A 21409-nucleotide genomic window follows, 5' to 3' on the forward strand; every position below is an offset into this window, starting at 1 on the left:
GCATAATAAACACATCGTTCCGAAATGTACTAGATACTTGCCAAACTTATCGAAAGCAACTGAAGTTTACTTTTGAGTGACGTAAATTCTCCATATAATCACTGAGATGTTCCGAAAATGTATGATAAATCTAGAGAGAGCAAAAATTCCGCGAAAAGTTATACTAATGCTTTCGGATCTCCTCAGTGATTACATGGAGAGTTTGCATCAACTTCCGTTGCTTTCGATAAGTTTGGCGAGTATCTAGTACATTTTGGAACGATGTGTTTATTATGCAGCGTACAGATGTAGTCAGACGATAGGAATAAGTCATTTTAACATTTTCCAACCAAGGTCTCGACAGAAATCGTTGGAGAAACGGAAGAACTTGTTTAAAACATAGCTTGAAACGAGGACCCCCTATAAATCCAAGATGGCGAGTGTCGTCCCTTTACTTTTTTTAAAGTACATTGAATACACTTTTTTAACATGACTGAAACGGGGGATTTCAGTGAATTTATATATTGCAATACACAGAAATACACATAAGATAACCAATTTTAATCATTTTTTTCTTCGGGAACAAATAATTAGGAAATTCACTATCCAACAACCAAGCCCCTGTGTACTGGTACTGTACCAGTTATCGGCTAAGACCAGTTATCGGCTAAACTGAGAGTTCGGGTTTAAAGCACGTAACATTCCAAGATTTTTTAATTCAGTCGTCTGTTTCGAATAAAGAAAAGTAAATTTGTTTGAAAACTTTCTTGAATATGTTTTATACATGCGCTTAAACGATCATTGTTTACCGCTGAGTTTACATCTTTGCACTTTCAGCAGTGGGGGGAGTGACGTAATAAGTTAAAAATAGAATATTACCTCTTTGTGATACGTTATTATATCCCTTCTTTGATTTCACATATAAAATCAATACATTTAACATGTATAAACAAAAGGAATTCACAAATTTCCGACAGATTCGTAGCGCAATTGAACGCCTGATTGCATAATTATGCTTTGAATAGTCTACGATTTGGTGTATTATCGTCTGATAATAGCGAGCGCAGCTCGCCGGCGCGCAGCGCCGGCGAGCGAAGCGAGCTCTAAGAACCAGTGTGCGCGGGAAAAAGAACGAGCTAAACCTACAGTTCATCAAACAAATTTTTTTGTCTACGCCCCATAATGCTCTCTGTCATGTTTCGTGTACATTTTATTTTTTGTTACGAAAGATTTGTCGTACGACTTAATTTTTTATGTTGGAAAACCGCGCCATACTCGATGTATGCACAACTCTGATTCTCTGTATCGAGGCTTGTAATCCACAGTGTAAGTCTTTTGACATTTGTAAACTAGGTTATTTCAACATATTTTTATGTGAATTATCTGTATGTTTCATGTCAGTAATGCTAAGCGATGCATATTCTTGAAATCTTGTATTTTATGTTTACCATGTGCTCGGTGTATGGGGCGCCATTTTGTCCATCATATTTCTGGTCATTTAATTTCGAGTTGCAGTTGATTAATTTACTTTAACTTGCTGTTTATCATATGAATAGACTGAATTCAACTGTTTAAATCATATGTGTAAGGTTTCATAATCTAATTGCAAACTCTGTCCTAATATTTTTTGTATGGAAACCTGTACCAGTCATTGATTGTTACATTTTTTTGTTACAGCTTTTTACCGTCGTCTGAGACGGTTATCTGTCTCCCAAATAAACTGATTTCACCGACACTTGTGAGTCCGACTTTTATTGGGGCAGAACAGTAAAAAGACTAGGATGTCTACCTCAGCAGAGCAGATCACTCCCGACTCAACAGAGGGCACCCAGGTCACTCCTGACCCTACAGAGGATGCCCGGGAATCACAGACGACTGATGGCAAGAGGCAGTACGTCACACAAGATGAAGAGGAGTATCAGGAAGAGTACTATCAGGATGAGGACTCCTTTGCCGACATCTTAGCGAAGAAGAGGGCTGATGTAAGCCGAGCAAAGGCTAGGATGGCATACACCGCCAGAGAATTGGAGCTCAGGAAACAACGAGTGGAACTCGATGCTGCAATGGAAATGCTACATCTCGAGAGAGAGGCTGCAGAAGCTGAAGCTGATTGTCAAGCCTTTGAATCGACCATGATACAGATGTCACCTATGAAGAGACGAACGAGTTCCTTAGGCGAAGTCAGCAACTTTAAACCAGGACAGGATCAATCCACTCCACGTCAACCTTCTGCATCGCCAGGACTACTGACCGGTACTTCCGATCCGACTCAACTTGACCCGGATGCACAACCCTATGTACCTGCAGCACAGCCTTTGGTTCCTGACACACAGCCGTCCGTGCCTGTCGCACAACCGTACGTGCCTACTGCACAGCCTTATGTGCGTGCCGCACAGCCGTACGTGCCTGCCCCACAGCCCAACGTGCCTGCCGCACAGCCTTATGTGCCTGCCGCACAACCTCACGTGCCTGCCGCACAACCTTACGTGCCTGCCGCACAACCTCACGTGCCTGCCGCACAGCCTCATGTGCCTGCCGCACAGCCTTACGTGCCTGCTGCACAACCTCACATGCCTGCCGCACAACCTCACGTGCCTGCCGCACAACCTTACGTGCCTGCCGCACAACCTCACGTGCCTGCCGCACAACCTCACGTGCCTGCCGCACAACCTCACGTGCCTGCCGCACAGCCATCCATGCCTGCCGCGCAGCCTCATGTGCCTGCCGCACACCCTCACGTGCCTACCGCACACCCTCACGTGCCTGTCGCACAACCGTATGTGGCTGCCTCACACCCCTTATCACCACTTGTGACTGATCAGGGACCACAAGTAACTGATGTTACCCGATTCCTCCTGAGGAAGGACTTGCTATTCTCCAGACTTACTCACTTTGACGATAGACCAGAATCATACAGTGCCTGGAAACACAGCTTTATGTGTGTAGTGAATGAGCTTCAAGTCTTGGACTCCGAGCAGATGGACCTTCTTATCAAGTACTTAGGTCCGGAATCTAAGAAGCACGCAACAAGCATGAGGACATCCAACATCTTCGACATCTCAAGAGGACTAAGAAGACTTTGGGAAAGGTTGGATGAGCGCTATGGTGCACCAGAACATGTGGAAGCATCCGTAAGAGCCAAACTGTTGAGTTTCCCAAAGCTTGGCAACAGAGATCATCAAAAACTTTACGATCTGTCAGACATTCTTATGGAGATGAAGTTTTTGAAGGAGGATCCGAAGTACAGTGCAATGTTGGCCTATCTAGACTCATCCTCAGGGATTAGACCCATCATTTCAAAACTTCCGTATGGCCTGCAGGAGAAATGGACCAACAGAGCCATGAAGTACAAGCTTGAACATCAGACTGTGTTTCCACCCTTTGGTGTGTTTGTTGACTTCATGAAGGAGATGAGCAGAGTGAAAAACGACCCAAGTTTTGCGTATCACACTGACGCTAACCACAACGAAAAGCAGCCTATGAACGTTCCAAGGGGAAGAGTGAACACGAAGAAAACCACAGTGTATCAACCAACAGGATCCGGAAATCTGAGCGAGCCGAAGCTTGATGTGTGTATAATTCACACCGGTCCGGGTGTTAAACACAGTGTCAATAACTGTCGAGTGTTTAAGGCCAAGCCTATTGAAGAACGTATGAAGTTGCTCCGTGAACACAGACTCTGTTTTCGGTGTTGTTCCGCAAGTCATAGGAAACAAGACTGTAAAGAGGCCATCATGTGCAAGGAATGCGGAAGTGAGTTCCACACTACGTCTCTCCATGTTGATTCGTCACCAGCTCCTACCACTGGAAGGGCCTCATCAGTTCATGGCGGGGAGGAGGCTCCTAGGCGTCAGCAAGTAACAAAAGAACAGCACGTCACAACCATAAACAGCAACTGCACAGAAGTAGGGAAGGAATTTAAGGGAAAGTCTTGTGCAAGAATTGTTCCCGCGACTGTCACCTATGATGGAAGAGCTGTCTCTCTGTATGCTATGCTTGACGACCAGAGTAACAAGACCTTGGCTAAGAAGGAATTGTTTGACTTGCTGAACATCAATACAGAGACAATACCTTACCTGATGACGTCATGTTCTGGACAAGTGACAACCTTCGGGAGAACTGCCTCAGGACTCTATATTGAATCAGCCAGGGGTGAGACCAGACTACCCTTGCCGTGCACGTTAGAGTGTGATGAAATACCGAACAACTACCAAGAGATCCCTACACCTGACGTTGCTCTTCAGCACAAGCACATGCGGGATATAGCCGGCGACATCCTACCCATTGACGCTTCAAGAAAAATTCTGTTGCTGATAGGAAGAGACCTTCCTCAAGTCCACCATGTTCTTGAGCAGCGCATAGGACGTGACCACGAACCATTTGCACAGAGGTCACCCCTTGGTTGGACGATCATCGGCGACACATGCTTGTCTGGACAACACAGACCAAGAGCTGCGAATGTGTACAAGACCTTCATCACGGACAGCGGACGTGGAACTATTCTTGAACCATGTGCCCAGTACTTATCCGTGAGAGAGAAGCTTCCAACCAGAGATGTGACAAACAGATTACGGGTATCTGACACTTCATCTGATGAACACTTATTCAGACGCACACCAGATGATAACAAAGTGGGATCATCAGTGGAAGATAGGATGTTTATGGACATCATGAACAAAGAACTATTGATAGGTGAGGATGGAAAGTGGGTAGCTCCCCTACCCTTCCGCCAACCAAGATTACGACTACCAAACAACTATGAGGTTGCATTGAGACGTGCACGAGCCTTGGACGCAAGTCTCAAGAGAGATCCAGTAAAGAAGGAACACTTTGCGACCTTTATGACAAAGCTGTTCGACAACGATCATGCTGAGAAAGCACCCACTTCCAAGTCAACGCAGGAGCAGTGGTTTCTTCCTCTCTTCGGGGTCTACCACCCTCAGAAACCTCACCAGATCCGGGGCGTATTTGATTCCTCTGCGAAGTTCAAGGGAACCTCTTTGAACGACCAACTGCTGTCTGGCCCGAACCTCACCAACAGCTTGCTTGGAGTGTTGCTTCGTTTCAGGAAGGAGATGATTGCTGTCGTAGCAGACGTGCAGCACATGTTTCACTGCTTCACCGTCAGAGAAGAGCACAGAGACTTTCTCAGCTTCCTTTGGTACAAGGACAACGAGATCGGAACGGAACTAACAGAATTCCGAATGAAGGTCCACGTTTTTGGTAATAGTCCTTCTCCGGCCATAGCGACACTGGGCCTCAGGAAGATCTCAGAACTATCTGAGGAAAGCCATGGACCTGATGTCAAGGAGTTCATCAAGAGGAACTTCTACGTTGATGATGGTCTGACATCATGCTCAACAAGCCAAGAAGCAGTAGACCTGATGTGCAGAACCCAGGACGCATTGAAGCAATACGGGAACCTAAGGCTCCACAAGTTCGCATCAAACAGCGCGGATGTCATGAAGGCGTTTGAGCCACGAGACTTAGCACAGGACATCTACGACCTGAACCTTGATGAGGACCAGCTCGTGCAACGGAGTCTTGGTATGCGATGGAACTTGTCGAGTGATATGTTCGAGTTCCGCATCTCTACTGATGACAAGCCCACAACACGCAGAGGTGTACTGTCGACAGTGAACAGCCTCTTCGATCCATTAGGCTTTCTCTCACCTGTTATCATCAGCGGGAAACTCATTCTTAGAGACGTAGTGACCTGTACCTCAGACTGGGATGAGCCGCTGCCGGACCATATTCTGGCAAGCTGGGAAGAGTGGAGTTCATCTCTGAAGGAGTTGGAGAAGATCCACATACCCAGAACAACCGTGGTACATCTTAGCAAGGCAGTAAGAAAGGAACTGTGGACATATGCGGACGCGTCAGAGAAAGCCATAGCTGCCGTTTCTTACATGAAGGTGTACTACGAAGATGGCTCTGCGATGACTGGATTTCTACTAGGGAAGTCTAAAGTGGCACCAGTATCAGGCCATACCATACCCCGTTTAGAGCTTTGTGCAGCTGTTCTAGCCATTGAGATATCGCAGATAGTCATGGATCACATGGACATAATGTTCGACTCGGTGAAGTATTTTTCCGACAGTCGTGTGGTATTGGGGTATATCCACAATGATAAGAGACGATTTTTTATTTACGTCTCCAACAGGGTCGAGAAAATCAGAAGCCTTAGTGAGCCGTCGCAGTGGAACTTTGTGCCGACACACCTCAACCCTGCTGACGAGGGCACTAGAGGCGTAGTTCCTAAGGACATTGGAGAGTGTGCTTGGCTTAGAGGAACTACTCACCTGCAGCGCATTGACGACGAAACCAAGGCAGAAGGGTTTCCCCTACAGGAACCTCTGTCAGACAGAGAAGTCAGACCTGTATGTTTGAAGACTGAGTGTGAACCTATGCTTGGAACTCAGAGATATGAGAGATTTTCCAGCTGGGACAGATTGGTCGAGGGTATCGCCCTGCTCCAGCGATTCATCATAAGCAGAAAGGGAGGTAAATCACAGATTTTACCGAAGTCCATAGACTACTCTCAAAGAGCAGAAAACTACATTATCAAGACAGTGCAAAGAGAAGTCTATTGTGAGGAGATTTACTGTCTGAGGTCCAAACAACCATTGCCGAAGAATAGCAGCATTCTTGCATTGAGTCCGTTCCTCGACGACGATGGTATTGTTAGAGTTGGTGGACGCTTAAGACATCTCAACGATGCGACTGTCTGCAAGAACCCTATACTGATACCGGGGAAGCATCACATTGCGACCTTACTTGTACGCAAGTACCATCAACTGGTGCAACACCAAGGGCGCCACTTTACGGAGGGAAAGGTCAGGTCCTGTGGGTTCTGGGTCACCGGCTGCAAGCGCCTTGTTTCGTCCCTCATTCACAAGTGTGTTACTTGTCGGCGACAACGTGGGAGCTTCGCAACCCAGAAGATGTCTGACTTGCCTACAGACCGCATACTGCCAGGAGAGCCACCGTTCACTTCGGTGGGAGTAGATATCTTTGGGCCCTGGGACGTCGTGACTCGTCGCACTCGGGGAGTTCCAGCCAACGGCAAACGATGGGCAGCACTGTTCACATGTCTGGTGACACGCGCAGTCCATGTCGAGGTAGTAGAGGAGATGTCCGCATCATCCTTCATCAACGCCCTGAAGCGCTTTACAGCCATACGAGGACAGGCAAAGGAGTACCGTTCCGACAGAGGAACCAACTTTGTTGGCGCTACCGACCCTCTACAGATCGACGCAATCAACGTGGAAGATCGTCAGGTCAAGGATTTCCTGCACTCTCGGGGAACAACCTGGATTTTCAACCCGCCCCATGCATCCCATATGGGTGGAGCTTGGGAGCGCATGATAGGGTTGACACGGCGAATATTGGACAACATGTTGAAGGATCATTCAGCACAGGGTCTTACGCACGAGGTACTTACCACCTTTCTGGCCGAGGCAAGTGCGATCATAAATTCTCGCCCACTTACCGCCGTTTCGTCAGATCCAGACTCGCCTTTTGTCCTTACTCCAAGCATTTTGCTTACTCAGAAGACGGATGTACCGACCGAAGCTGTATGCGACACAACTGCTAAGGACCTCTTCAAGGTACAGTGGAAGAGAGTACAGCACCTCGCCAAGATGTTCTGGGACAAATGGAAGAAGGAATACCTGCATACCTTGCAAGCGCGTAAGAAGTGGCATCATGGTCAACGTAACATTAGTGTTGGTGACATAGTGTTGTTAAAGGATGTCGAAACCCATCGCAACAACTGGCCGCTTGGACGCATTACTGCAACGTTTCCTGGCAAGGACAACTTGGTTCGCAAGGTTGAAGTACGTGTCAGCAAGGACGGCAAGACCACCTCTTACGTCAGACCAGTGACGGAACTCATTTTATTATTGGAGAACTGAATGTTTTCTGTACTAAATTGTATTCAAATCTTGTGTGATATAATTTTATATATCAGACGGGGAGTGTCATGTTTCGTGTACATTTTATTTTTTGTTACGAAAGATTTGTCGTACGACTTAATTTTTTATGTTGGAAAACCGCGCCATACTCGATGTATGCACAACTCTGATTCTCTGTATCGAGGCTTGTAATCCACAGTGTAAGTCTTTTGACATTTGTAAACTAGGTTATTTCAACATATTTTTATGTGAATTATCTGTATGTTTCATGTCAGTAATGCTAAGCGATGCATATTCTTGAAATCTTGTATTTTATGTTTACCATGTGCTCGGTGTATGGGGCGCCATTTTGTCCATCATATTTCTGGTCATTTAATTTCGAGTTGCAGTTGATTAATTTACTTTAACTTGCTGTTTATCATATGAATAGACTGAATTCAACTGTTTAAATCATATGTGTAAGGTTTCATAATCTAATTGCAAACTCTGTCCTAATATTTTTTGTATGGAAACCTGTACCAGTCATTGATTGTTACATTTTTTTGTTACAGCTTTTTACCGTCGTCTGAGACGGTTATCTGTCTCCCAAATAAACTGATTTCACCGACACTTGTGAGTCCGACTTTTATTGGGGCAGAACACTCTCTAATGTTTTCACCCGTGGTGCTATGCCAAAAATGGCCGTCTTTTAACTCGTAATTTACGGTGACTTAAAATTTGAAGACACGTTTTGAGTACGGCATATACTTTGGCGAGACTCAAAAGATTTGTTACATGCTTCCATACCTTCGTATTGAGTCGAGAAACATAAACAAAGACGAACAAAGTCATGGATGACGTCACAGTGCACTCGTGCTATATTTCCCGCGATAAATTTAGAGGTGGATCAAACATCTGTAATGAGTGTACTGGCTATTTCAGTATAGACTGCGATACCTGCCTCATTGACATATGATTTGTTTTTAATCTTTTTTTAATATAGAGATTTTATATTTATATAATAGCAAGAGCCATACTTTACTGTCATATCGATCCATTTTTAAGCTAATTGTGCATGCATGTACAGTAGGCAGGTAAGTATATGAGTAGGGAGGAAATAAACAATAGGACATTTTGAACTAAATAAAAAGGAATAAAATGAAAAAATAAACAGGTAAAAAAAACTAGAGCAAAGCTCGTTGCAAAGCAACGAGTGGGTCTTCCGTTAATGTCGGAAGCAAAGCTGGAAGTTCCTGTAAGAAGCAGAGCTCTTAAACTAATAACAAGAGTAACTAAATTAAAAAGATTTTAAAAAATCGAATTATTCCTGGTACGACTTAACAAAATCCGAATGATTTTAAGTACGACTTAACAAAAACCTTTCTGTTTTCAAGAACGACTTATTAAAAAAAAATCCGAATGTGATACAGTACGACTTAACAATTATATATGTACGAGTTAATTCTACTTTGAACATTACGCTATTTTTTAAACAAAGGATGCGGAATCAAAATTTCCGGAAAAATCAATTTTTAAACCCCGATATCTCTGTAATGCATTGTTTGATTTTCAAACGGATTTCAGATTTGAATTCACCATGGCAAGTTCTATAAGACTGTAGTATTGTCTTATTTTGTTCAAAAAAATGAAAATTTCCAAAAATTGGAACTGCTTCCGGTTTTGAGCAAAATTGATGAACAAAATTTTAAACCCCCCAGTACATTAAAAAATTGATACATCTATCATCAGTAAAAATTTCAAAACGATATCTTTAAAATTGACGGAGATTTCTTCCGGACAAAATCACTTTTTTAAAATTTAAAAATGGCCGCCAAATTTGAACGGAAGTGACGTAAATGCTGAAACTTTAACATCTTTGAGGCACGGTAACTTCACAAAAGCTCTGAAAATTTCATTGAAATCGGATAAAAACTTTTTGAGATATAAAGCCGAGAAGGAGTCAGAAAAAAAATAAAAAATAAAATAATAACTAGAGCAAAGCTCGTTGCAAAGCAACGAGTGGGTCTTCCGTTAATGTCGGAAGTAAAGCCAGAAGTTCCTGTAAGAAGCAGAGCTCTTAAACCAACAACGAGAACTAAAATAAAAAGATGAAAAAATCGAATTATTCCTGGTACGACTTAACAAAATCCGAATGATTTTAAGTACGAATTAACAAAACCTTTCTGATTTCAAGAACGACGTGACAAAAAAAATCCGAATGTGTTCAAGTACGACTTAACAATTATTTTTGGTACGAATTAATTTTACTTTGAACATTACGCTATTTTTTAAACCAAGGACGCGGAATCAAAATTTCCGGAAAAATCTATTTTTAAACCCCGATATCTCTGTAATGCATCGTCCGATTTTCAAACAGATTTCAGATTTGAATTCACCATGGCAAGTTCTATAAGACTGTAGTATTGTCTTATTTTGTTCAAAAAAATGAAAATTTACAAAAATTGGAACTGCTTCCGGTTTTGAGCAAAATTGATGAACAAAATTTTAAACCCCCCAGTACATTATAGAATTGATACATCTATCTTCAGTAAAAATTTCAAAGCGACATCTTTAAAGTTTATGGAGATTTCTTCCGGACAAAATCACTTTTTTTGAATTTAAAAATGGCCGCCAAATTTGAACGGAAGTGACGTAAATGCTGAAACTTTAACATCTTTTAGGCACGGTAACTTTACAAAAGCTCTGAAAATTTCATTGAAATCGGATGAAAACTTTTTGAGATATAAAGCCGAGAAGGAGTCAGAAAAAAAATAAAAAATAAAATAATAATAAAAAGAAACCGACGAAAAACAAGAGGGTCTTCCGTTTGAAACGGAAGACCCTAATAAAAAGAAACCGAAGAAAAACAAGAGGGTCTTCCGTTGGAAACGGAAGACCCTAATTATGTAGATATTGCATATAGTCAGATCATTACATTTAAAAGTGGGAAATTACACACCTACAAACAGGTACCGGTCTCTCTCTCTCTCTCTCTCTCTCTCTCTCTCTCTCGGGGTAGGGGGTTGCGCTGTATGTATCATAACCATTAAAATTAGTACCTTTGGCATACTTATTGTAGAGCAATACTCTCTCAAAAATTCTTTGAAGTTCGTTTATACCTAAATAAAACTATTAGTTGACAATGATGCAAGGTATGTGTAATTCTTGCTGCGCTCGCCAGAACGGTAGCACCGTAAAACATATTAAACGAATAATTTTATGAGTTTTGTTTATAATGTATCATGACCCCGACTACTTTAGTCTGCCCCACAAGGGGCATAATTCAAACTATATTTAGCAGAGTATAAAATTGACATGAACACGGACTTTACTATGTTATTATCACGCAGCCGATAACTGGTACAGTAAATCGTAAAAACTCGGCAAAATCGGGGCGCGCTAAAAAGCACAAAAAAGATGTTTTGGGTTCTAAATAATGATATAAACTAACAGATTGATAAATAAGGAGTTCACTTTTTAAAGTATGTCAAGTTTTATCCAAAAATATCAAGAAATGAGGAATTACGAAAAGAAAACGTTAAATTTTAGCCGATAACTGGTACAGTGCCAGTAAGGCGGCTGGTTTTAGTGCTTTTACAGCACCTGGTTTTTCGCGTATTTACAGTATTTACAGGCAAACCTCAGAATTTTTCTGTGGACCTACGGACTTCGTGGTTTTATTCCTGCATTTATGGTCTTTGTTGTGTCATGTTGTAAATTTTGAATTTACCGGGTGGCAGTAAGTACAAAATTTACAACATGACAACTTGTAAATTTTGTATTTACTGCCACCCGGTAAATTCAAAATTTACAACATGACAGTTGTACATTTGCTTGCTCTGTCTTACAGTACAATAAAACAGTTTCATATCAAGTTACATTGTATATGTATTGTTCTTAATTTGATAACCGAATTTTTCCATTTTAAGAGAATGGAAGTGGAGGGGGGGGGGGGGCATTTATGGTTTAAATTTGAGTATTTTCCTATGTCTTTATTCAGAACTCTTCTGCCTAAGGAGATCAATACAGTCTTAAAATGGCCGCGACCCTCCAGCCCTCCTAACTAATGTTAACGTGAGGGGTGAAATATACATGTAAAAGCGCTGTTGTCGACCTTGTGAAGGTGATCAAAGTTGAGAGTCGAAAAATTGATAAAATTTGGCACCGTCAGGAATGAAATAATAATAATAAAAAAGTTATTTGCTTTGAATAAGGTAATGTTGATATTGTCCTTTTTTCTCATTTCATAGAGTTAAATACTTATATTGGTATAAAAAAAAGTAAAAAGTATTTGATTTCTCATCGTATTGAAAAGTGGCATTTATCCTTTCAAACTGAATTCAATGATTTAAATTTTTAAAGCCTACAGGTAAAAACTAAATCGAAGCACCCTGATATGTAAATGTACCGTAGTTTCACTACATTAATTTGAATTTGCACCGAACAAAATGAAAAAAAAACCCAGATGACATAATTGATACATTTTACTAAATCAACGGAAAATAATGTTCCTAATTATATGACTGAAACCACTATACATATACTCTATTTTTGTGTGAAGTCCAGGCGGGTGCAGTTTTAAAGTAGACATATTTACATGAAAGAAACAATGAGTTTGAAGGTTGATATAAATTTTTAAAAATAGGGAAAAAGATGAATACACAACTGAGAAGAACCGTTTCGATCTCTGGTGAGCAATTTAGCCATTGAGTCTCTCTCTCTCTCTCTCTCTCTCTCTCTCTCTCTCTCTCTCACACACACACACACACACACACATACTGTACTTATAAACATATATTACGATGCTTTTGGAAACCACCAAACCCAAACTCAAAATATGATGAAGGAAAGACGCATTAATCAAAAATAAATTCTCTCTCTCTCTCACACACTCACTCTCTCTCTCCCCTCTCTCTCTCTCTCTCTCTCTCTCTCTCTCTCTCTCTCTCTCTCTCTCTCTCTCTCTCTCTCTCTCTCTCTCTCTCTATTAGCAGTAAAGCACAAAAACTTCAAAGCTGGAATCAAATCACTCCCGATGTCCTTTTTGTCAGTTGAGAAACATTTAAATAAAAACGCATCTCTCAGACGCTTAAGTAAACATTGAATTCGTATGAATCTACTCGTTTCAAGATAAAACGATACACAATAAATAGCTGGTTTGTTTAAATAATTTAAAAGGTGACAAAGAAACCGGTCTTTTGACACAACATAAAGGTTCTCTCGAAATTCTGATGGACAGAGTTTAATTCGAGTTGGGACCGTTAAAATGGCTGATCATGACAGGGCGCGGATAAGTATCGATCACTGAGTTATAAAACGGGGACAGCTTAAAATTTACATGTACCGCTCGTAATTCCATTTCAGTGTTTATATTAAAATTTATCCGTCAATATTTGCGAAAACGATTAGCTGTCTATTCCGGAAACTCTAGCGATTTTGGTTCAGTTTGTACAATGCATCGATGTATCATTATATCATTAATCAATATTTGGACGTCAAAAAACCGAACGCATTGTTTCGCTGTTATATTTTTCTTTTCATCATTTATAATCCCTCAAGCTGTGACGTAACTCCCTCTCTGTTTGCTTCTCATTATTGTTAAATAAATAACCAGATTTTATAAGGGTTTTAAATCCCGTCGCATTGCCCCTAATAAATAATAAAAAAAAATAGCCCCGTCACCTCTAGAGGGGGGTTTTAAAAACACAATGTGCATTAATGATCAATGTCTTTAAAATTACAGAAGTTTTTTTTTTTTGAAAGATGTAACATAATGCTTGTATAGATAACGCACTTGTTCGTCGTGTATGGTTTGGTCACGATTCCAGTTTAACGTGTTTTAAAGTTTTCTGCAAGTTGTTTGGGACTACAGAAAATTTGGAAGAGATATTTTCATTCTTACTAATCGTAAGTACATGTATATTGGTTCTCTGAGAGAGAGAAAGAGAGAGAGAGAGAGAGAGAGAGAGAGAGAGAGAGAGATGCGTCTTTCCTAGATCTTATTTTGAGTTTTAGTGTTATAGCATCGTTATATGTTTATAAGTACAGTATGGCACTTGAGAGAGAGAGAGAGAGAGAGAGAGAGAGAGAGAGAGAGAGAGAGAGAGAGAGAGAGAGAGAGAGAGAGAGAGAGATTTCACTTAACTAACCGTTTAAAGAACAAAGCCGGCTAAATTTGATATTTGTATATAATTTGCATGATTAAATTTCCGTTTTAAATGAATATTAAATATATATTTCGACAGAACACATATCAAATATCAAAGTGGTTTCTTTCTTTTGTTTGCTCCCGCTTGAGTATTATTTTGTATATACAATGAATTATCTTTTCTGGATTTATTTAGATTATTTTTAAAATTGAAGTATATGAATTAGGATTAAGCTGAGTTCTTGTAGATCAAAATGTGCTTCGTGTAAATTGAAGACAAAAGTGTGCATAAAAATATACATGTATGCGCAAATAGTTCATGGAAACGTATTTCGAGATAAACTGATATGATTTTGCAAAATCGATATAGATATATATATATATATATATTTGTGTGTGTGTGTATGTCCTTAAAACAAATATAGAATCATGCATTTTACAAAAGAAGAAAAAAAAGGTAGATTTTTTTTTCAAGTAAAATTCAATCAAATGCGACGCACTTAACATTTTAAACATTTAAATGGTTTTATATGTCTGATTTCTTAGTTAAAAATCGACCGGAGTATATTTCCCTTAATTTTGTTTTAGAAAGGAAAAAAAGAGAAATTCTATATATACATATATATATCCAAAGTCTTTTTTTCAATGAATAATAAAAAACTTTTAAAACACTGTTTCAAAATATTTCGACCGTGTTACCGGTCTTCATCAGTCGGTGTTTATTGTCTATAGACCGGTCTTCATCAGTCGGTGTTTATTGTCTATAGACCGGTCTTCATCAGTCGGTGTTTATTGTCTATAGACAATAAACACCGACTGATGAAGACCGGTAACACGGTCGAAATATTTTGAAACAGTGTTTTAAAAGTTTATATATATATATATATATATATATATATATATATATATATATATATATATATATATATATATATATATATATATATTTTTAAAAAGTACTAAATAAAATAAAATAAACATTACTAGACATCGTAAAAGTGTAGGTTCTTATTGATTCGAGGCCAGTTAACTGAATGCATGTATCCAAAGCACTAAAAATAGGCATTAGCTAACGACACGAATAAATAAAATTGACAATTTCATATGCTCGTGCGGTTAGCCTTTTAAGAGTTTTAAATTTAAAATATACATATATACATGTACATTTATACATGGAGACAAGTATTGTTAAACAGCTTAACAGAAAATAAAACTCAACCCCCTAAACAACGCAGTCCTGTTTGTTCCTAAGATAAATGTATATAGCGTGAATCCGCTTAATATATTTATTTTTTTATCATTTGAAGGTTGATCTTTAAACATGTAAGAACATGATAAATAATGGATATTCATACACATGTATGTTAGAAAAAGATGCTGTGAATTCATTTTAACAATAGATATTTGTGAATCTTTAGATAAGCAATACATGATCTTGTTACTCAATACTCATGTCCAAGGACAGGAAATCATAAATATGCCGGTGGATTTTATTTTCTACTACATGTAATTATATATGACAGTGTAACATCTTTGATGACATTTATTATATTCTTTTTTATTTAGAATGTGATGTATTTTTTCCAATTGGAACTCAATTCAGCCACGAATACACATGAATAGTGTCACCCCCCCCCCCCCCAATAGTTATCGAATTAAATTGTTTTCAGAAATAAAGAAATTAAAGTTAACACATAGGCACAAAACAAAATCCCTCTGGAAATTTTCCCTAAAATGCAAAAATGCCATTTCATGGGGATGATATGATATAGGGTTGGATGGAGAAAAGAGGGGCGCTTCCTACAATATACATATAAGAACCTGTATCGTTAATTTCTGACTGTTCATATTTACCCTATGAGAAAAGTGGGGATGTCAATGTGTATTTTAATTAACTTATAATATTAATATTTACTACATGTGCAAACTTGGGGGCGTGAGGGGGGGGGGGGTCTAGTTCGCCTAGAACCATTTTAACAAGAGCTTAGAGTTTGGGTAGTTGTGTCAAACGGCAATGTGACGTATATAGGCCTGTCTATTTCATTGTAGGCCACTCAGCCTTGGCTTATTGAAATCAAGAAGATTTGTCTGGCTTTTGAGCTAACTTGTTTTGACGCAAGAAATAGATAATTACGTCCTATTGAAAGTCCAAGGCCTTTTTAAAATGGTTCTATCTCTACATGTGTTGGGGGGGGGGGGGGAGGGGGGGGGTCCTCAGTCCTTACTGACTCATCATATCATTGAACTGATTAGTTATATTATTTTCAGTTAATTGTTTTTGAATTAATACTGTTGAGTTATAACGTATGGCGCAGTTTTTTTTTTTATTTTAAAAGACTGGTGTAATATATTTACAGTTTAAAACATATTTGATGCGTGTAGTATTACTAGCATTAAAATTCAATGTTTACTTTTGTGTCTGGGAGATGTGTTTACCTGCTTCTCAACTGACAACTGGCAACGGGAGTGATTGGATTCCAGTTTTGAATTTTTGATGCTTTGCTGTTTCTATTTGTTTTTTTTGTTTTTTTGTTTTTTTGTTTTTTTTGTTTTTGTTTTTGTTTTTGTTTTTGTTTTTTTTTTTTTGAGAGAGAGAGAGAGAGAGAGAGAGAGAGAGAGAGAGAGAGAGAGAGAGAGAGAGAGAGAGAGAGAGAGAGAGAGAGAGAGAGAGAGAGAGAATAAGCCTAATGAAATACCGATATATAACCAATATTTTATTAAGATCGACAAGCTGCGACCAAATGATCTATAATTTGTTTTTCTCCCACAGTTTAGAATTTTGTGATGTGATCTCTACAGACAACATGGGTGGTGGATCCAGTATTTTCACAAAACAAGAGCTGGACGACTATCAGGTACTGTAGTAGCATAATATTACATGTCAGAAAATGTTATAGATGATTCACTAGGTGTTGTAAATGTACATTTAGTAATGAGTGTTTGCAATTGTGAATATAATTTATCAGATTTTTTGGTTTTATCAATATTCTTGGGCATCAATTTTTGTGGATATAGTGAAAATCACAGTTTCACCTACTACATCATTCATTAACAATTCGTTCAATGAACATTTAATTTCGTGGATTAACTCATCAACGAAACCCACGAAAATTGGTATTCAACGATTATTCATTTGATGAAACCACAGAACCCTGCTGGATGTAGGTAACAGGGGTCATAGAATATGAGTTCATATTACGCCAGTCGCAAAAATAGCTAAAATATACTGTTTATTTATATTTTAGGAACTTACATATTTTACGAAGAAAGAGATACATCAGTAAGTCCAATTTGTTGCTTGTTTTTTTTTCTTTCTAAGACTGAATTTGCTCCAAAGTATATATTTACATTATTGTATATTAAGGTATTCCATATTTACGCCATAAATGGCAAAAATGGGGGGGGGGGGGTTATCTTTAAGACTATATACTAAGTTCATGTTGTTCAAATCTGGCATAAGCATCAGATTTGAAAATTGGGGGGAAGGGGGGAGGGGAGGGGGTCATTTCTGGTATGGGGACAATTCTTTTTTAAATCAATTGTCTGATGAAAAGTCTAATAGAAACACTTTCATTTCATTTTCCCCGTTGATAATTCATATCACAAGTCTACACCGACCGAACCTTAAGGTCAATGTACGTTTAGGGGGTTTTTTGCTTTGATTTTTTTTCTGGCATGTAAAAAATCATACCCCCTTTCTAATAATGCAAAGGGCGTTTTATTAGGTAGAAGGTATATTTTTGATGTGAGAAGAAGTGTAACGTCATATGCCTGCATTTTTATATTCTTTCACTATAGTGTATACAAACGTTTCAAAAGCCTGGCGCCGAACCCGGAAGCTGTAACCAAGGCAACCAAATTGTCACGTGACGAACTTTATGCACTTCCAGAAATAAAAGTAAGGGTTTGATCAAAAGAAAAAATATAAACCCAAATATTGATATTGAAAAAGGATAAAAAAAAATTTAAAGATCCACTCTCAAAACCCCGAAACCTAGTAAACAAGTAAAAAAAACCACCTATTTGAATGAAACACTTTTCACTAATCCCTAATCTCATAAGAAATATCTTAAATTGGACACACGCTCTAATACTTAGTATAGAAAACACGCTTATAGTGAAGCCCCAGGGACGTGCAATTATACTTTGTTAAGTTTACAACATGTTATAGAGTCACGGGGAATGAAAATCACTTCGCTGTAAGCGTCAATTCTTTATAAGTGTGTTCACTATAACCGTGTTTTACTGTAGTTTGTTTGTATGTCATTCGAGCAATTTGGCCACAGTGTTTAAATAAACTAGAATCAGGATTAAACAAAAAAACTAAAAGCCACTTTGATTTGTTTCTTTAAACCGAGACCGGGTTCTGCGTGCATTTCCTTTGATTTCCATCGCCGTTTATTTCTGGTAACTTTTTGGTTCAAAAATTATAGATTTTTGATAATTCCTCTTTATAGTTGCCAATCTAAAATATTCTTTCTAATACAAATGAAATTCGTCTGTATATTTTATTTCATGTTTAGGTTAACCCTTTCAAAGACCGCATTGTGCGGGTCTTCTCATCTGCCGGTGACAACAGTATGACGTTTGAGGACTTCCTGGATATGATGTCAGTTTTTTGTGACCACGCCCCCTTGTCAATCAAAATAGAATACGCCTTCCGAATTTATGGTACAGTACAATCAGCATATCTTGAACAAAAATTTGGTTCTAACAATGCAATAAATTTTGTTTAGTATTATAATAATTACAATTCTTTTGGGCTGAGCGTTGATCAATGTAAACTGGAACAGGACTGTGTCATAAAAACATTAAAAGTCAATATAATTTCTTAATAATGAAGAAAAAATATAACTGCAATATAATAGATAATGTACGTAGAGTTGTCTTTATTGGCAGATTTCGATGAGGATGATTCCCTTGGTCGCGAGGACTTACGTAAGTTGATTGACAGATTGACGGGTGAAATGAAGTTAGGAGAATCTGACATGGAGCAATTAATCCAAGCAGTAAGTCGGTCTCAAAATACTCGATCGTCGAAAATCTACATCGCATTTATTTAAACCGAGCAGAAAGAAGCTGCATATACTATTTGAACAGCTTTGTTATGCATTACGGTATCACTAAATATATATCAGGTTTTACGACATGGATCGACTTTTAATATATTCTTATACCTACATTTTCCAGTGTCTTTGAAAGAAGCTGCAAAAACTATTTTAACAGCTTTGCTATGCCTTAGATTACTACTAAATATATTTGAGGTTTTACGACATTGACTTTTCATATATTTTTATAACATAGAACTAAAGTAAGTTCTTAAGAACTAACTGTGGTTTCGTTAATATTGGTAATATTAATATTAATATTATGGGTATCAATTTTCGTGGATAAAGTGAAAAATCCCTGTTTTAAGGATACTTTAGTCCGTAACAAATAATCCTTTCAATACAAAATGTTAGTAGAAATTGTACATCAATTAATATTTTAATTCATGGATCAAATTAAAAACGAATTCCACGAAAATTGGTATTCAACGAATATTGATGAAACCAAAGTATCCCATATATCTAAAGAAAGTGATGCATCAAATTACATTTAAAAGGAACAGGATATATGAGTTTGTAAGATGTAATATGCATGTTCCACTATTTATCTTCTTATTTTGATTTTTTAGATACTTGATGAATCAGACTTGGACAATGATGACGGATTGTCATTTGCAGAATTTGAGCACAAAATGACAAAAAATCCAGAGTTTGTTACGTAAGTATCACGTCATCATAACGGTTCCAAATTAATCCTTATGCTTTTATTAATTTGCAAAGAAAAGTACGATGTTAAGCCTCTAACCTTTATTCCTTGTCAATTAAACGAAAATTCAAAATTCATAGGCAGATTCCGGAGTGGGGTGGGCGGGGGGGGGGGGGGGGGGGTGTTTGTAATCCGCCTTCCCAATCCTCCCAGAAATTCACATTTTTTTTTAAATTTCAAATAGCAGAGAAACCATATAAAGGCCTTTGAACCAACAGCCCTGCTGACAAAAACTTATCTTGTACCCTTCATGAACGGAACAATTTCTATTAAAATCTTTATCGTGTATATAATGATTATAAATGCAATTGAGATTATAATTCTTTTATTCGGAAAGTATTCAAGGAAAAATGATAGAATTATAAACTAGTTTGACCAATTTAAGCAATGAAAGTTGGGATCAAAAATGGTTGCGATGCTGAAGACTTTGTAACCTCTTTTTTTCAATTTTTTTTTTTCAATTGCAGGAGCTTCAGGATAAGAATGTAAGACAAGCTTCTACTGTGTGGGCGACAGGACAAATATTTTTAGAAATGATGACATTAACGTTTATAATATATACAGGGGCTCACTAATATACATGTAGTTAGTGTATTTATATTGATTTTATGATTATGGTCAAAAGTGATCCCATCTCCCAATAGAGCTGTGCATAATGAAATCTAGACAGACAGTATTCATCGAAACAATGTAGACAAAACGTGCACATAATTTCAAGTATTGTGATTTTTCATATCATATTTTCTTGCTGATAATTGTTAACTGCCATTTAACTATCTTCTTACAACTTTTTTACATATCTTTTAACTACTGTAATAATCTGTTTCCCATAAAATTGACTAAGAAGTATGCAAATCAAATGAAAAATGTAGCTGCTTTATTATAAAGCTGCCTTTCCTCTGATTTTTTTTTATGAATAATTTACAAATAGACAGAGTACTATGTCAGTGCCTTTCTCAGAAATAATGAGAGATTGTCCACATATCATGTTGTCTTTATAAGTAAGCATACGCGATAAAAAATTGGAAATGCTCCAAAAATGTGTCTCGATGATCAATTAAATTGAATATGAAATTATGCATGTTTATCCTTTGTAATAGCTATGGCCCATGCTGGAAACCCAAACCCTTAGGATGGAAAAATAAAAAAATTGTTTAATTAACTATGCACTTTTCATCAGAGAAACAAGTTAGTATATACGTCCATGTCTTTTGTTATTAATTTGTAAATGACCATTATAAAATGTTCCATACATTTGTTTGTTATTTACATGTACATTGCTTTGTAAACCAGAAATTGAATATAAAATTTATATGGTTTGTTGAAGTTTACTCGGAAATAAATTCCAACTTGTTAGATGAAAAGTTTTATTTCTTTAATTCAAGATCAATAGAGAGCATTTTAAGGAGGCTGGTTGATCAACAAATTACCCATCAGATCTACCTTAAATTTTCATACGTTTTTTAAGCCAAAAACTTAGTGAAGAAAAAATTCAAATATTTGAACTTCAAATTTAGAACATTATCTTACATCTTTTTACAGAGCTCTTTATCTAAAGAAGATAAACATAGCT

At 38.0% G+C, this 21409-nt stretch overlaps 2 protein-coding genes across 4 annotated transcripts; both read left to right on the plus strand.

Moving 5' to 3' along the window:
• Positions 1-1174: 1174 nt before the first annotated feature.
• Positions 1175-8535, plus strand: LOC128173163 (uncharacterized). Of its 2 annotated transcripts, XR_008242441.1 has the most exons (3): positions 1175-1305; positions 1657-8095; positions 8447-8535. XR_008242441.1 is itself a non-coding variant. In XM_052838879.1 (2 exons), the coding sequence occupies exon 2, from the start codon at positions 1761-1763 to the stop codon at positions 7893-7895; it is 6135 nt and encodes a 2044-aa protein (XP_052694839.1). In that variant the 5' UTR covers positions 1175-1305; positions 1657-1760; the 3' UTR covers positions 7896-8440. The 2 variants fall into 2 exon arrangements, 1 of the variants encoding a protein (XP_052694839.1); XM_052838879.1 differs by lacking the exon at positions 8447-8535 and having other exon boundaries at positions 1657-8440.
• Positions 8536-13575: 5040 nt separating this feature from the next.
• Positions 13576-21200, plus strand: LOC128172081 (calcium and integrin-binding protein 1-like). Of its 2 annotated transcripts, none has more exons than XM_052837854.1 (8): positions 13576-13785; positions 16793-16877; positions 17268-17302; positions 17821-17920; positions 18546-18693; positions 18922-19031; positions 19700-19788; positions 20304-21200. In XM_052837854.1, the coding sequence occupies exons 2-8, from the start codon at positions 16827-16829 to the stop codon at positions 20323-20325; spliced, it is 555 nt and encodes a 184-aa protein (XP_052693814.1). In that variant the 5' UTR covers positions 13576-13785; positions 16793-16826; the 3' UTR covers positions 20326-21200. The 2 variants fall into 2 exon arrangements, with proteins under 2 accessions (XP_052693814.1, XP_052693813.1); XM_052837853.1 differs by having other exon boundaries at positions 13578-13781.
• The last annotated feature ends 209 nt before the right edge of the window (positions 21201-21409 follow it).

This window comes from Crassostrea angulata, chromosome 2 (assembly GCF_025612915.1).
Source record: "Crassostrea angulata isolate pt1a10 chromosome 2, ASM2561291v2, whole genome shotgun sequence".
In the NCBI taxonomy this organism is placed as follows: Eukaryota; Metazoa; Mollusca; class Bivalvia; order Ostreida; family Ostreidae; genus Magallana; species Magallana angulata.